A 15796-nucleotide genomic window follows, 5' to 3' on the forward strand; every position below is an offset into this window, starting at 1 on the left:
AGAAACAGAACACAAAAGGAGAAAGTATTTTAACAAGCTGCAAGAGAGGAAAAATTCATTTTTCTGCAGTTTCTACAGTAGTAGCTAGCATGTCAGAAAAAGGAGAGTCAAAATGGTCCTGCAGTTGTAAGTGGTGAGCCCTCATGTAACCTGGGTTACCTCTCCCTGCTCACATTTGCTGCATGATCATGGTCAGGTCACTGCAGCACTTTCCCCTTTGCTCTGTGGGAGTAACACCTCTGCTCCCAGCTGAGTGTTGGGGTGCTCAGGGCTTCCTGGGAGAGAGGACAGGTGAGTACCCAGGGACAGTGGTAGGCAGGTATTTCTATACCAGAAGTATACAGATGTACAGAGCTTACCCATCCCCCTGTCCTTGTAGTCAGGTGAGTGTTTCAGATTTATCTCTAGCAGATTTTAGGTTCATGGTGCCTGAAATCAAGGCTGTTCTGCAGGAGTACATGAACGGAGTCCTGTTTTAAAGTACCTTAGGACCCATGTTATTGCATTTTCAAGGAAGGTGTTTTATCATGTTACCTAAAATATAAAGTGGATCTCAGACTTATGACCAGTTTTATCTGCCTTGCCTTTCCAATAAACATGAATACACATCATTGTATTCCTCAGCCTACTTGCCTGAGTTTAATGTCTGATATTTCAGATGAGATGTTTTGCTCTGGTGCATCATACTTTTAATTTTCATGTACCAGAGACCTAAATAAATAAAAAGTCAACTTAAATAAGCTGGGTTTTGAACATAATCTATTTTGAAATACTGCTGCACACAGGTTTGTGTGCTGTATCCCCCTCACAGCTTTCAGCAGCAGCTCATTCCTCTTGCATCACATCCTCCCCAGCTCCTTTCCCGTGGGCTGAGGGACAGCCTGCACTGCTGATCCGCTCTGTCCTGGCTCACTGGGGCAGGAGAGAACTCGCTACCCCCATGACTCAGGCACTGACTTTCACAGAGCCTCTGAGTGACTGACCTCTATTTTACAAATGTGCCTGAAATGAGCCAAAAGCTACTGTAGGAACAAAATAAAATACATAGCAAGCACAGCCAGAAAAGCTTTATTTAGTGATGAAACCAGTGAGAAATGTCAGTGCATAAATTAAAAAATGTATTTAAAATTAGTGTCAAAATCTGTATTGAATTGGGGGTGAGTATATTTGCACCAGCTCCTGTATGAAATGGCTTTTGCTGTATCTAATTATAATTCCTTTTCCATAGCAGGCCCCTTTGGCTCAACCAGAATCCCCTACAGCTTCTGCTGGAGAAGACGTGCAGTCTCTGGCTGACTCCATGGACTCAGACCGAGATTCCATCTGTAGTAATTCCAATGGCAATAATGGCAAAAACGGTAAAGAAAAAGAAAAGGACAAACAAAGGAAAGATAAAGACAAAACCAGGACGGATTCAGTTGCCAATAAAATAGGAAGCCTCAGTAAAACCCTGGGAATTAAACTGAAAAAGAACATGGGTGGTCTTGGAGGTCTGGTGCATGGGAAGATGAGCAGAGCCAATTCAGGGAATGGAAAAAATGGTGACACAGTGGAGAAAGTCAAAGAGAAGAAGTCCAAGTCTCGCAAAGGGAGCAAAGAGGAATCTGGACAGTCTGCGAGCACATCTCCCTCTGAAAAGACCACTCCATCTCCGACTGACAGAGCCAGCAGCTCCCCCACCGAAAAGGTGAACACTAAACCCTTCTCTGACAAGCAGTCTGACCCATGGAAGTACAGCACAGACGTGAAACTCAGCCTAAATATTTTGAGAGCTGCCATGCAGGGTGAACGAAAGTTTATTTTTGCTGGCCTTCTTTTGACCAGTCACAGGCATCAGTTCCACGAGGAGATGATCGGCTATTACCTGACCAGTGCCCAGGAGCGCTTCAATGCAGAACAGGAGCAGAAAAGAAAGGAAGCTGAGAAAAAGGCTGCAATGAATGGCTCCTCTAGTAGGAAACTGGAGCCAGAGGCATTTTCAAAAGAAAAATTAGAACCATCTCCTCAGGACAGGGCATCACCCGTCTTACCTCAAAGCCATACAACTCAACTGGTTTTAAAATTCAAAGACCGCACTAGTCCCACGCCTGGGTCCTTTTCTTCACCCAGCAATGGTGCCAAGAAAAGCGGCCCCATCCCGGTGTCTGCCCACTATAGCCATACGCCCCCCGTTCAAAGGCAAAGTGTCATCCATTTGCATGACGTCAACTCCAAGCCATCGAGCTTCCAGGATGATACCTACAAGCCAGTGGTTGGCACCCTGAAAACCTGTGCCACCTACCCCCAGCAGAACAGATCGCTGTCCTCGCAGAGCTACAGCCCCGCGCGGCTGCCCGGGATGCGCACGGTGAACACGGTGGAGTCGCTGAGCTACGCCAGGCCGGCCGAACACAAGTCCCAGACCTACACAAACGGCTTCGACACCGGGGACATCAGAGACTGCTTGGAGTACGCTGATGAGGACGCTCCTCAGAGCTGGCTGAACGACAACAAAAACCAAGGCAGAAGCACAGTTTGCCCAATATATTCCATCCAGCAGAACCGCTGTAAGAAGGAGAACTGCTCCTTTTATGGGCGTCCCGAGACTGAGAATTACTGTTCCTACTGCTACAAAGAGGAGTTAAAGCGCAGGGAGAGGGACAGCAAGGGACACAGGCATTGAGGATTCTTCCATGACTACTTAGTTTTACCATTTTCTTACTTACAAAGTAAACAGTGTTGGATTGCAGTAAAAGGAATCCTTAAAGAATAAAGGATTGATGAGTAAACAGTGTCTAGCTCTTCGCTTTACTGGGGCAATGAGGAAATAATAGGAATAATTTATCATAAAAAAATATTATTTTCCATTTTGTCAGTGTCTTTTTTACATGTACTGGTAAGCTGAAGGGTTGTTTACTCCTTTGTCAGTGCTGTGTATATGTTTGGTCAAAATTTTACTAATGGTGCCTGAATTTACACTGACATCACTCAGGTAGTAGAATGATAGGGGAACGTCATACTAGTGAAGATGTGGTGTTGTAATAGGGTAGTATCTGCCTTGCAGACATTTGAAATGATATAGCTATAGAGTATTTTTTCCTCAGTAAAACCTAAATTTTTCATAGCCTTTTTTTTCAGGAGGATAGTGATTTTGCATACTGCACATTTTTAACATGACAGCATATTGCATTGCTACTAACGTTTGTATATTTCAGTCTGAAATTGAATGATTCTGGAAAAATGGGAGTGAAAGGTCTGAATTCATGAGGGCTGTAGGTTGTCTTAATTTTAAGTTCTTACCAATTACTTCTAAATTTTCGTTTTTTTAAAAAATAGATTTGAACCACTTTTATTTGCACTGAGTTTTTAAAGAGGTTTTATAAGAAAATTCAATATGACTTCATGTCCCCAAGCCCCCTGACATAATAGTTTTGCACACCTGAATTTCAGAAGTATTTTCATTGATGTTAAAATGCAGAGAAATCTTACAATAAAATTAAACCATTTTCAAAAATTATTAGATATGGAAAATTTGATGACCAACTAGGAAATTTAGGATCATTTTAGACTCAAACTGCTTGCCAAAACCAATGTAATGCATCACTTTATTGCCTTAGCTAGTGCACGAACCTATTCATTATTTACTTATTCCTTCTAAACATTATTGAGTGATAATTATTGCAAATGTAACTACTTGAGCCTTTCTTGAAGACTGTTGGCTCCACCTCTTTTCCAGTCTTCTAGAGTGAGTCATCTCCCCCGAGGAGGCTCCCAGATGGCTGCAAAATGCCTCCAGCAGGAATGGCAGCTCCTAGCACAGATTTGCACAAGTCTGAGATCCAAATATTTACGTAAGTGTTTGCAATACTTCTGAAAATATAACTTTGCTCACAGGAGCATTTCTGCAAAGCAGACACCGCAGATACTGTTGAAGGAGATGGATGACATGAGGAAGTTTTCTGGGATACAGCTCTGGGTTTGCACCCCTCCACCATCAGCTGGCAGAGAGCAGCACCAGGAGCTCTTTGGTGTTACCCTTGTGAACAATGGCTCGATTTAAGAGCTAATTTCACATAACAGGTTAAAGTACTGCTTCCAGGGCTGCTGACTCTGCCACCTCAAGGTGCAGAACAGGAGTTCTGCCTTCCTCTTTAGAGAATAACACTTTTCTGCCCACACAGGAAAGATTCTTTGCCAAAGAGTCTTAATTTCTGATTATTTGCCTGCTGCCACCCAATTTTAATTTTTGACATTGGTGGCACCGTTGCATACAGTTAATCCTAATTAACCCTGAAACCAAGCCTAAAGTTCCCTGTGAAACAAGATGCACAAACTTCTGCTGCTGTGTCCTGGCTTTAAGAAAAAGCACGTGAGCTTTTTCCAGTGTCCCACATTGGTAGAACTGAGCATATACTTAAAATTGACCATATGTTTAGGTTTTCTGCTGAATGGGAGGTTTCAAAATAAGTCCCTTGGTCACTTCTGTAAAAGGTTAGAGTCTTTGCCATGTTAGCTGTTCCATGAATCCAGACCTGTACTTTGTATTCCTTGCTGTATACTGAGCATACACTGAATCTTACTGAACTTGCGTTCCTTCATGAAAGGGAAATGTTGGTACTTGTTAAAACTCTGTGTGACTTCTCTCCTTAAGGTAAGCACCTTCCAAATCCCATGCCTCCTGTTGCATACACTGGTAAGCAGTGTCCTGCTTTGCTTTGCTGTTGTGATTATTACATTTAAGTTCTAATTGTCAAAGAAAACTGGGATTGCAAATTATGCTAAAACAAGCCAGACCACGTTAAAAGAAATTCAGTATTATACTTGATTGTATTTGCTGCTGATTGTATTTGCTTGAGAAAACTGGCAGGATTAAACTTCAAGAATAACAGAAATATTTAAGAATTCTTAGGGCATTAGAGTAGCAGTACTGTGTGATATTCCAAGATTCATTTCTGTGTAAAGTTGTGTTTAAGAAATATTACATTAGCAGTAAACTACACCAGCCCATATATTTGAGTTACATCCATTCCAAATGAGCAAAAAAGCAGTACATAGTAAAAATAATCAATTGCCATGAGATTTTGCTGTTTCCCATTTCCATAGGATTTGTTTCTATAGTGTGTTTTTAAGGTCTTCTCATAAAAGAAAGAGATTTTCAGCTGGTCACCATGTAGATAAATTACTCTGTTCTGAATTATTGAATTTATTGTACTCGTGTTATTAGATTATTTTGAAAAGTCAGTCGGTCTTATCTGTACAGGATACCAAACCTGAGTGTTCATTGTCATCCTCAGAACACTCAGATATTTCCCTAAATATTTACCTCTACAGGACTGCTCACTTTAAAATATCTGTTGTATGGAATACTGACAGAACCCTTTTTAGTCGTGCCTATTTCCTTAGAATCTTTTTGTTGGGATATCTTTGAATAATTTTCTAATTGCCGTTTTCTTTTAGAATTCTCTTCAAACATTCTTTCTGTTTCTGGGCTATTTGTGGCAGCTGTGCCATAGCTGTGATTAAACAGACCAAACATGCAGAAACTGTGCCCCCCTCCTGAAGAAGTGTTGTTCCATGAAAAGAAGACTGTAGCTATAGAAGAAAATTTTCTGCCTATTTTTTTTAGAGAAAATTCCCAACGGCTCATGAGTTGCATTCACCAGCAGTGAAAGACATTGTGCCATTCCTTAGCTACCTGCTAGAGGTAATTACCTTCACATATATTTTTCTGTTGTGCATTATGCTAACCTCTCAGTGCTCTTTTGGATTATTTTTCCTGACAATTGGAAGTGTTTGCAGCCCACAGGCCAGCCAGCCCTGTGCCTGATCTGCTCTCTCTACACCTTCCAGAGCTGTAGAGTTCCCACATAGTCCCAGATGTGGAGAAATCTGCTTTGCTTTGGAGGGACCCTGCTCATTCCTTCTGTTAGCCCGAGTGCTGCAATGCACACACATATTTTTGTATTTGTATGTGCTTTTTTTCGCGCTCTCTTCTTGATAGTGATTCAGCATTTGTCACTGTAGTCCAGACTTCAGAAGTACAGAGTAAACACTGGGTAAGCTACACCTTCCGAGATGGATCCAAAATCACTAGGAGATATTTAGGTTGGAGGAAGCTGGAATTCTTTTAAAGTGTGAATGTGCAATTTTTCTAATTTAAAAAAGGCTTAAACGTATTATGTAAATTTTTTTTTTACTTCTAAACTCTGATGCAAAGGTCTGTTTGTAACAGAGGATACCTGTGATACATAATGGGTTTCAGTCATGCTTTATATTAAAGTTTCGTTTAAAATGATTTATACAGAGTTAATAAACCACTGTTGGAGTTTACTAATATATTTTCAGGGCTGGGTGTCAGTTGTAGCATATGGCTAACAAGCAGCTCATTCGGAAGAAGGTTTTGTAGGTTATCAAAAGTAACTTCAGATTTTGGATTTTAAAACAATTGGTGAGCCTTTTGTTCTATGAATACAATGGCAATATTGTCCCAGCTTTCTTTAGCAATTGGATGCTTCTTCCTGAATCAAAGGTAACATTAGAAGCATCAGTAAAAGAAAGGTGCTGTACTTGAAAAGCTTTGTGTTGCTTGTATCCTAGAAGTCTGAGCAGGCCAAGTGGAGTGTTCAGGGTGTTAGTGGAGCTGAGAGCTGCGGTGTGAGCAGTGCTGGGTGCCCTGAAGACGCTGCCCAGGACCTGGCACAGCGGCTGCAGGGGCCCAGAGGCCGCTCCTGGTGCGGGGCCGTGTGCTCGGGGGATGAAGGTGTGGGTATGAAACATGCACAGCACAGAGCTGCCAAACACTGCCCTCCACACAGCCACACTGGTGCTCACCTTCACCCTGCTGCAAGGATTGCTTATCTTCAGCAACTCCAGTAGGTGTTACAGAGACATGTTTCTGATCCAGGCCTGAGCCTTTGGCAGTGTCAGGCTGCCCACCTGACTCTCCCAAGGCGACAATGGGTGAGAATTCTGCCCGAGGAGTAGAGAGAAGCCTTAGGCTCTTTGGGCTGCCTTTGCTGTCCTCTGCAGGGTGTGGACAGAATCCCATTAGCAGTGGGGGCCTTAAACCAGGTGCTTCATTGACATATAAAACATTGCAAACTGGGCACGGACGTGAAGTACAAGCTAGGAAAGGATTAAGGTCTTCATAGCACTGTGAGAGTTTTGCACAGGTGAGAACCCTTACGTTCATAGAAACCACAATGATCTCAGAAAAACAGAGAAGCAAAATAACTGATGCTGATTGTAAATGGCTTTTTAGCTTAGTGTATTTTAAGTCTCTGTCAGTGTATTTGAAGAGTATTTGTTTTAGGGAATGGCAGCTTATGCAGAGGATCACCAAACTATAACATAGAAATGAATTTATTTCAGTAACAGACACTAATATCTATTTTAATTTCCACATGGATTTCCAGTGTATATGACTAAAATATTATATTGTTAAAAATGAGAGGAAAACAACACAAAGGTGTTTGTAAGTATGTTCTATTTCTAGACTTAAGGCTGTATTATGTTGGAATTTTACAAGCCAAGTTTAAATTGTAATATAGAAATTATTTTTATATTATTTTCAAAATACGCTACAGAGCAATATTTTGCGCCTTTATTATAAACAGGGTCATCATTTTAGTAGGTTACTTTTAGAAATGCTGGTAGAAATTAACCATGGAAAGAAAGCTTTGTAAATGTACTTGTTGTTTCTAACTGCTCTGTCTATTGTGCACATCTGTATCTAATGTGAGTTGAATATACAATTTTTTTTTAATTGAAAAGCTTTAAATTTTTCTTTATATATTTTGGTACAACACTGTTCCTCTCTAATTCTCTTCCAGTCCTAACCAATAGTCACTTTTATAAGCAGCTTCTGAATAAACATGCATATGGAAAATTTCCTTACCAAATGAAACATTTCTGCACAGATATTGATTGACGTGGGACATTCATAACACACCCTGAACCCACTGGAGTAGGATTCATTTGCTTTTTTTAAAAAGAGAATCAGCTATTTATTATTCCTTTGGAATGAAAATCAAGAATGAATGCAATCATTCCGTATCTGGAGTAAAAAAATCATTCTAGATCATAGAAATTTCATCCTCTTAATATGTATCAAGTATGCATTGGCTTCTTGCAGATTGAAGTGTTCAGATTTTATTTCTTCACAGTTCTTTGTACTGTACATATCAATTACTGATGAACTGTGCAAAGAAAAAGACTTCACAAACTAATGCATATGTTAAATTAGAAGTCTGTGTTATTTGTAAAACTCCCTAACTTTTGCAGTTTAGTTTGTTGGGATTTGTTGTTTAAGAATTACTATTAAAGTATTTACTGCAACCAAAATTTTCAAACCTGGATACTTAATGATTGCGCAGCTGGGTTTCTCCTGATCGATACACTGGTTTTAAGGTGTCCTGAGCATCAGTTTCTGTGGGAAGAAAGGTTCCCTCTTGGTTTCAGAAAATCATTTGAGTGTTACTCCAACACATATTCAGGTCTTTTCCTTATTAACACTCTACACTTCTTTTCAGTCAGTGGAATTTGCATTTTATCTTTAGCGATCTTCCATGTGTGAACAAATAATTTGGCTTATTCATAAATGATTGTTTTGAGTATGGAGAGACTTGCCTTGTACCAAAACACCACATAATTGTTTAACTGTTGCATTATTAATGGGGCTCTTTTATTTCACTGCAGGAGTGGGGAAATAAGACCTTATTTTTTCCTTGGGTATCGTGATCCTATTATTTGTCTGGTTGGGTTATTCCTCTGAAGTGAAAATGCTGTTCTGATTGCTGTTTTCCGATGTTCTGTCTCCCAGTACCTGAATGCCTGTACTGTACCAAGAGAATTGAAATGGCTGATGCACATTTGCACTGCGGAACAGCCATGTGGGCTAAGCCACCATGTTCCAAACAGCCTTAAAATTACGGCTCTCTGGGGACTGAGAGTCACTTAACTGGATGCAGCCTCTGTCCTGCTTCCTCATTTAACCATGACTGTAAAACTTTCAAGCCTGCTGTAGTCTGTGTGTCTCTAGACACATTCATCTGAATACCCTGTGATCTTAACAGAAATTTTTCTTTAAAAACTAGTGATTCTTTGATGAGTGTTAGTGTGTCAGGAAACCTTAATCAAGAGAGGAGATGGAGTTAAACTAGAGAAATTATTGTAGCTAGTGGAGGAACCAGGGCACCAAAATACTAAAAAGGGAGAAAATAGTTAAGATGTATCACAACTTATTTCCTGTTAACACTGTATGTTTTGTAGATCTTCCTGTATTCTGGGAAACAGAAAACTGTTTTTGCCATTCATCTCTGCATCTAATGGAGCCTCTTGCTTTGTTGCAGAGGTTTGCTATTGGGGAAGAAGGGAGAAAGGGAAGTTCTCCTCCCTTCTTAAAGAAAATTCTAGGGGGAGAATCATCTGAGGTTGCAAAAAAATGATTCAATGTTGTAATTAAACAGTGCCTAACTCTTATGTGCATTCTGTATTTAATTTCCATTTTGCCACTTTCAAACACCATTGATTTAGAAAAATAAGGAGGGGGAAGTTAAGAGACTAAGTTGGTATGTTAATGAGCCAGTTATTCCTTTTTTCACATGTGGAATCTATATAAACATGAAAAGAGTCACACTTGAGTTGCACTTCCCCTGCTGAGAGGTAAAAGCCACCTTTATAGGTAAATTCCATGCAATTGCTTTGCCACAGAGTGGCATGAAGGCTGACAGCATGTCAGGAGCCTGAGAGCCATGGCTGCTGTGGCAGAAACAACAGGTCTTGATCATTCTTGCCTTTAATACAGATGCAGTTCATTCTGGCCCGTGCTGAACGAACAGTACCTTTGTAGTGAAGATGCAGTGGAACACTGCCCTGCTGCCATTTGCTTCCAGGTTTGAGTAACAAAAAGCCTCTTCCCCATCCTTTTGATTAAAATATGCAGGAGATGCAGCAGCAGGATGTGGCATCTCAGGCTCAGAGAATGCCCCACATCTCCTCTAAATGGGCTTTGCAATCAGGTATGAATTGAAACACAGCCATGTGGGCGCAACAGAAGCGCTCTCATCTCTCAGCTTTGAAAATCGTGTGCACTTTTAATACTAACAAAAACTAAGAAATGGTTTTATTATTTGCTCAAGATTCTGAGTACTGTAAATGCAGTCTTTGTATCATGCACAGTGTGTGTACAGTACAGAAATGCTTTTCCCTCAGAGCTGTTAGAGAGTTTTGAATGCACATGGTGCCCAACTCTGCCCCCTCACCATAGCCAAGGGGAGCAAACAGGATTTAGGCCTAGACTAAATAATGGATGAAATCAGCCACATAGATCTAAACAGCTGCAAGTTCCCAACCATGGTGTTCTAGGCCAGCTTTGACAGCTTTGTACAAAACTCCATCCCAATGACTGAGATTAGGTTTGTGCTCTTTCCTGGGGAGGAGCAATTACTTCTGTGTTTTTTCCAAGCCCATTGCTCTGAGTCTCTAACTCCTGTGTTTGTAATGTGCCAGGCTTAGCATGATTCACCTAGGAAGCAGTTATTAAAATCTCCATAGATTTGTTGTTTTCTTCTTGGAATCCATCTTGAGTTTTACTTTGCATTCAGTTTTAAGACATAAAATATTGTTATGAACTTTGCATAACGCCTTGAATTTGTCTCTTGTGGGATTGAAGGACTTTGTTCTCCTTGAGAGGCCTTGTTCTTCCTCACTGATTCTTGTGACTAACACTTTTGTATGGAAAAAGTTGAATGAACCATTGAAAGTATCACTGCTGCTTACATGTACTTCTGCCATTTGGTACATCTTGTGTTGTTAAAACTCAATGCCTCTCAGAAATGGGCAAAGCTTGAAGGACAGTCTGAAGTATTAGATACAAAAGGTATATGTAGTTAATTCATCAGAACTCTACTGTTGCTATTGTGTAATATGCCCCCTCCAATTGTTTGTACATCTTTTTTCCTATTGCTAACTTTTTTTAAAATCTTCTATTTTCTTAGACAAATTCTAAAGCTCTTTGTCCTTAAAGCCTGTGATAGATTTTCCAATAAAGAAGATTTGGCTTTTGCAGTTCAGGTTGCATTTAGAGTGGCTTTTCTCCCAAACAATAATTACAAGTAACAGATGTTGCACCTTTGGCTTAAAGAAGTATATTTACTCATTAACTGAGAGTCTCTGTTCAATTATAACCAAAGCTAATTATATAAAATTTAAAGTGTCAGGACTGGTAATGTGACTCTACCTAGCAAACTCAGCATTTTTAACCCATAGAAATGTACAATAAACGTGTTTGTACTTGAAGTCCATTTCAAAGAAGGTAGTTGGCTCTCACTGGGGCTTAAGAAAATGTTAATAAGGAATAAAGTAAGTCTCATTGATTTTGGTTGGCTGAGAATTCAACTTCTTCGTAGTCTTACCACTCTTCTCATTTTTCAGAATCTGAGTTTGTTGTTGCCTTCTATAAGTTTATACTCTTTTAGCAAATGTTGACTTAGGCTTTCAATAAACTATGTAATAGGAATTACAGAAATTCATTTATAGCTGAAATTACTCTTCAGGTTTTTTGTTTGATCATTTTCATGCAAAAAGGGATGCATTTGTCTTTTCCCATTTCTCCACCCTATTTATAATTTCAAAACACAATTGGTTGCAGTCACCTTTCTCTGCAAAAGAAAACAGTTGATAATTTTTAAGCTGACTGCCATATTGTTTGAATCCACTGTTCAAAAGAAACAGGAGCATTAATTAACATTCAAGAATAAGGAATATTTCTTGTTGTGCAAAATGTGAGTTCTTGAGAACCTTTTCTACATGCAGTTTTCATTTAACTTGAATGTCATTTTTAATCTGATCCATACTTTGACAAAGATGATGTGTAAGAGCTGTTTTTAGCAGTTGGATTGTTACTTTGTAAAGTATTAAAGCACTAAACCAATTTTTGCAATAGGTAGTAAAACTTGCTTTTGTTTTGAAAAACTTCCAGTTATAACTGTTGCACTTTTTATAGCAGAACTGTATTTAATTTCTTTCTTTTATGAAAGATTACTCAAAGTAACTGATAGCTCTGTAATCTGTGTGAATTGGCTTCTCCATTATTTGAATCTGAGAGAAGCTACAATGCCTATTCAATAAAATTAACTTATTTCTAAAGTACCTGTTTGCTTGAATACTTTTTTGTGCTTTCTGTGTGCTCTCAGGGTGATGCTGGACAGACCCTGAAGCCCAGGGAAGAAGCAGGGACAAGGATAAGGGGCTGCTGCAGGTTGGGGGGGGGCAATTGGCTCAGCACAACCTTGTGTGCTGCTACCTTAATGTTCATTTAAATAACAAATTGTGGCACTTTCCCAAAACTCCACCCAGCCTTGCTGAAATCAATCTGTTAATACTGTTACCTCAGAGGAAACAAAATGAAAATAGTTCAAGCAGCCTAACATTGCTATAAACCCCAGATCAGGAGCAAGTACTGTGGGACTCAGATTCAGTCAAAGAAAGAATCTGAGAGTTTCTAGCCAGGCAGACACCTGGGAAAGAGCTGGAGAGAATGTAAATAATTCTTTATCTCTCTTGTTTTTCACATTGTTTATAGTTAAGTTCTATCACTGAGCGTCAAGCACTCTGCACCAACGGTGTGGGTTGTTTTCACTTCAGAACCAATGGATTTGGTCCTTGCGAAGCTCTGTATAAAAGAGCAGTGTATTTTGAATAAACCGGAGTTTTTAGTATTACAGCCTTCTGAGTCAGAGTCTCATGATTCCCGTCCTGCCTCGACAGTGACAAAGTACAAGTCCTGTGGGAGAGATTTCGTTTCTCTTGCCTGTTGTAGGGGCTGATTTTCTCTCATCTAATTTCAGTGTACATCAGAAATGGTGACAATGGAATTGCACCATTGAAAAACATCTGTGTCACAGTTACCCAGGTCAGGGACATGCTGGAAATGGAGAGGGCATTGCAGGGGCTGCCCCTTGAGGGCAACAATTGAAGGAAAAATAAAAAGGCCAAGGGTAGCTTGAGTGAAGAACTTAAAGCAGCAAAAGGATCCTGAAATGGAAGTAGAAGCTGTGGCTGACATGCCAGCCATGTGCTTCCAAGGAGGGATGATGAAGGCCTCTTCAGGAAGGACTTAGAGGGCTACACTGACACCTGATAGTAATGGTTTACAGGACTAGTAAACAGCTAATCAAAACTCACAAAGAGATGTGAATCTAAGATAAAAAAAACAAACAAACAAAAAAAACCCCAAAATATTTTTATTATTCCTGTAACTATAGTATTTATAGCTAGACATTGCCCAAATGTTTAGCTATTTGCAGCATAAGATAAATCTGTTTGATGAAGTAAAGGCCAAGGCATTACCTGAGCTTCCTGAGCTGGAGAAATTCCTAAAGGATTCCTGCCCTCTCTCTGCTGTGCCCCATCTTATGCTTCCAAAATACTGTCTTTCTGCACAGAAAATGTTAATTCACTGTTTTTACTCAAGAAGGTCAGAGAACCATCTGAGCAAAAAGGCCATATGTCTCACTGCTGTGCAGGATGATGCTGAACTGACTTTCTTCATTCTACAGGAACTCATCTTCAGGATGTCTGCAAAGGCTGAAAACTGTTGGAGATACTGAAACGAAAGGATGGCAGACCCAAGCATCCACTCCTCTTCCACAACATTCAACAGCCTGTAAGTCACGGTATAGTCAAGTTTCTTTGAAATGTGACGTTAGACCCTAGACCTCATCTGCCACTTACAATAAAAAACTTGGATCGTTTGAGGAAGGTGGTGGAGCAAATGGCAATGGCTGGTGAAGGACACAGCTATTAATACATTTTTATTAGAAGGTAAAAAACCAAGGTGGCAATTACTTGTTCTGATAATTTTCCATAATTTCTGTGTGCTAGCTGGGTTTGAATACAGTCCCAAACACTTTCCAGAAGGCTGGATGTGTTACCAAGTGTGTTATAAACTTGCTACTCGAACTAAAGAATTTGTGGGGTTAAGGGAAAGGACACAGACAAGAAGGAAGATGGTTTTAGGCAGGGCTGTCTGTGTAGGCAGCACCCAGATCTTTCTGTGGAGCAGAATGTAGCTATGGAGGAAAACACCGATGTCAGTGTCCCCTCGTGGTACCCACAGATGTGGATGGCAGTGGCTGCTGTTTGGTCATTGTCACCTGAGAGCTGCATGAGCTCATTCCCCATGTGGTAATTCAATCTGCTGAGTCATGACAGGTTGTGTATCTTCATAACTGATAAAAACTGTACTGTCTGCTTTGCCTTTGGCTTCTGTTCTTCACACAGTGACTCTTGTATTTAGAGGAAATTACCAGAGAAGCCAGGAGCTCATTAGCTATAGCATAAACATCTCACAAATCTGGGCTTCTAAGGTTCGTGGACAATACTGCTGTCATATTTTATTATCAAAAATAATTGAAAGCAAATACAAAATACACATGCAGCAGCATCACATTTACCATATAGTGCTTCTTATTAAAATGTGGGTAGTACCAAATCGCTGATATGCTCATTACCCTGTGATATGTGCAAACCTTTTAGAACTTAGAAATTAGAAAAATATATTCTTTAGTATGTCTTCATTCTTTCAATTGTTCTAGCTATTCATGGGAGATGACATTTACCTCCCTGAGCTCAAAAATAAACACATACTCATCCAGCATGTTTGCAAAGAGGTTTTGTGGAACTGGAGACATGAGGGCAACTGTTTATCAGGCAGGAAATGTATGATTAGGAATAATACTGAATAATTCCCAGGGATTTTTCCCTGGGAAAATTTTTGTGTGATACTCCCCAAAGCAAATCTTTTTAGAGGCATCTCAAAGGAAGGTACAGTTTTAGATCCTGACTGCTGTCCCTTGACATGTTCCACTTGTGTCAGGTGTCTCACACAAATGTTCCCTGTGCTGTCAGGAATTTAGAAGCTGGGCTCAGTCCAGCCTGAGGTGCCCCTACAGTATAAAGATTAGGAATGTAACAGTGCATGTAGATTGCAATTGGATAGTAGAGAGCCAGATTTTTCCCTTGAGAAGGGCAAGGATGCCATCCTGTGTGTGCTGGTTGCAAGGTGCTGGGCAGAAGAGGCTGAGCAGGCAAGCAGGGAGGCCCTGCTCTGAAGCAGCTGCTGTTTGAGGTGCAGTGGGATGTGAGCACACAAGCAGAAGATGACCCAGCAAAAGCTTTTTTCTTCTATGGTAACATGAACACTGGTAGAAGCCTATGTCAGCTGAGGGATGTGAACATAAAAACCATTGACATCAGTAAAACTACAGAATTTTGAAAGCATTGCACACATTGTCCATCATATTTCAGCTCCCGAAACCAATAGGGTGAGGGTTTTTTTTCCCAAGAATCTTCTATGTCAATTCATAAAGCCACTTTTCTGGCCTTAAAATCGCCCTGTACTTCAGGCAGATTATTTGAAGGACCTGGTGAGGGTGCTGCATAGCTTAGCTGCAATTTTTCTTTCACTGTGTAACTTCAGGCACAGGCCTGGGCATGTTCTCAGGTCCCAGCTGGCCCTCCCAGAGCCAGATCACAACACCCAGAGAAGGGGGAGCCTGAGTACAGCACAGACCTAGCCAAAAACACAGCCACAGCACAGCTGCGATTTAAGGCTGGCCATTCAGCTCTGCCTTTACTCCTATTTAATAGCAGTTAAGTGGTGAAGTGCTGTCTCCTTGAAAAGCTTTCCCTCTCTTAGCAAACACCACATAACATGCAATTTTTACAACGACTTGCAGTATATTTTTACTTCTGAAATACAACCCTTCCGTTTTAGATCTCCCTAATCACAGTGATTTTGTGAAGAACAACAAAT

General features: G+C 40.3%; 1 protein-coding gene across 10 annotated transcripts in view; it reads left to right on the forward strand.

Moving 5' to 3' along the window:
* The window catches only part of OTUD7A (OTU deubiquitinase 7A), a 138536-nt gene extending 126407 nt beyond the window's left edge, over positions 1-12129 (forward strand). For 8 of the 10 annotated variants that reach the window (XM_072933735.1, XM_072933736.1, XM_030281820.4 and 5 more), the window contains one exon: positions 1229-12129. In XM_072933735.1, the coding sequence (XP_072789836.1) occupies positions 1229-2662 (1434 nt within the window). In that variant the 3' untranslated portion in view covers positions 2663-12129. The remainder of the gene's footprint in view (positions 1-1228) is intronic. The other 2 variants (XM_072933739.1, XM_030281823.4) reach the window with 1 other exon arrangement.
* Positions 12130-15796: the final 3667 nt, after the last annotated feature.

Source organism: Taeniopygia guttata, chromosome 10 (genome assembly GCF_048771995.1).
Source record: "Taeniopygia guttata chromosome 10, bTaeGut7.mat, whole genome shotgun sequence".
Taxonomy (NCBI): Eukaryota; Metazoa; Chordata; class Aves; order Passeriformes; family Estrildidae; genus Taeniopygia; species Taeniopygia guttata.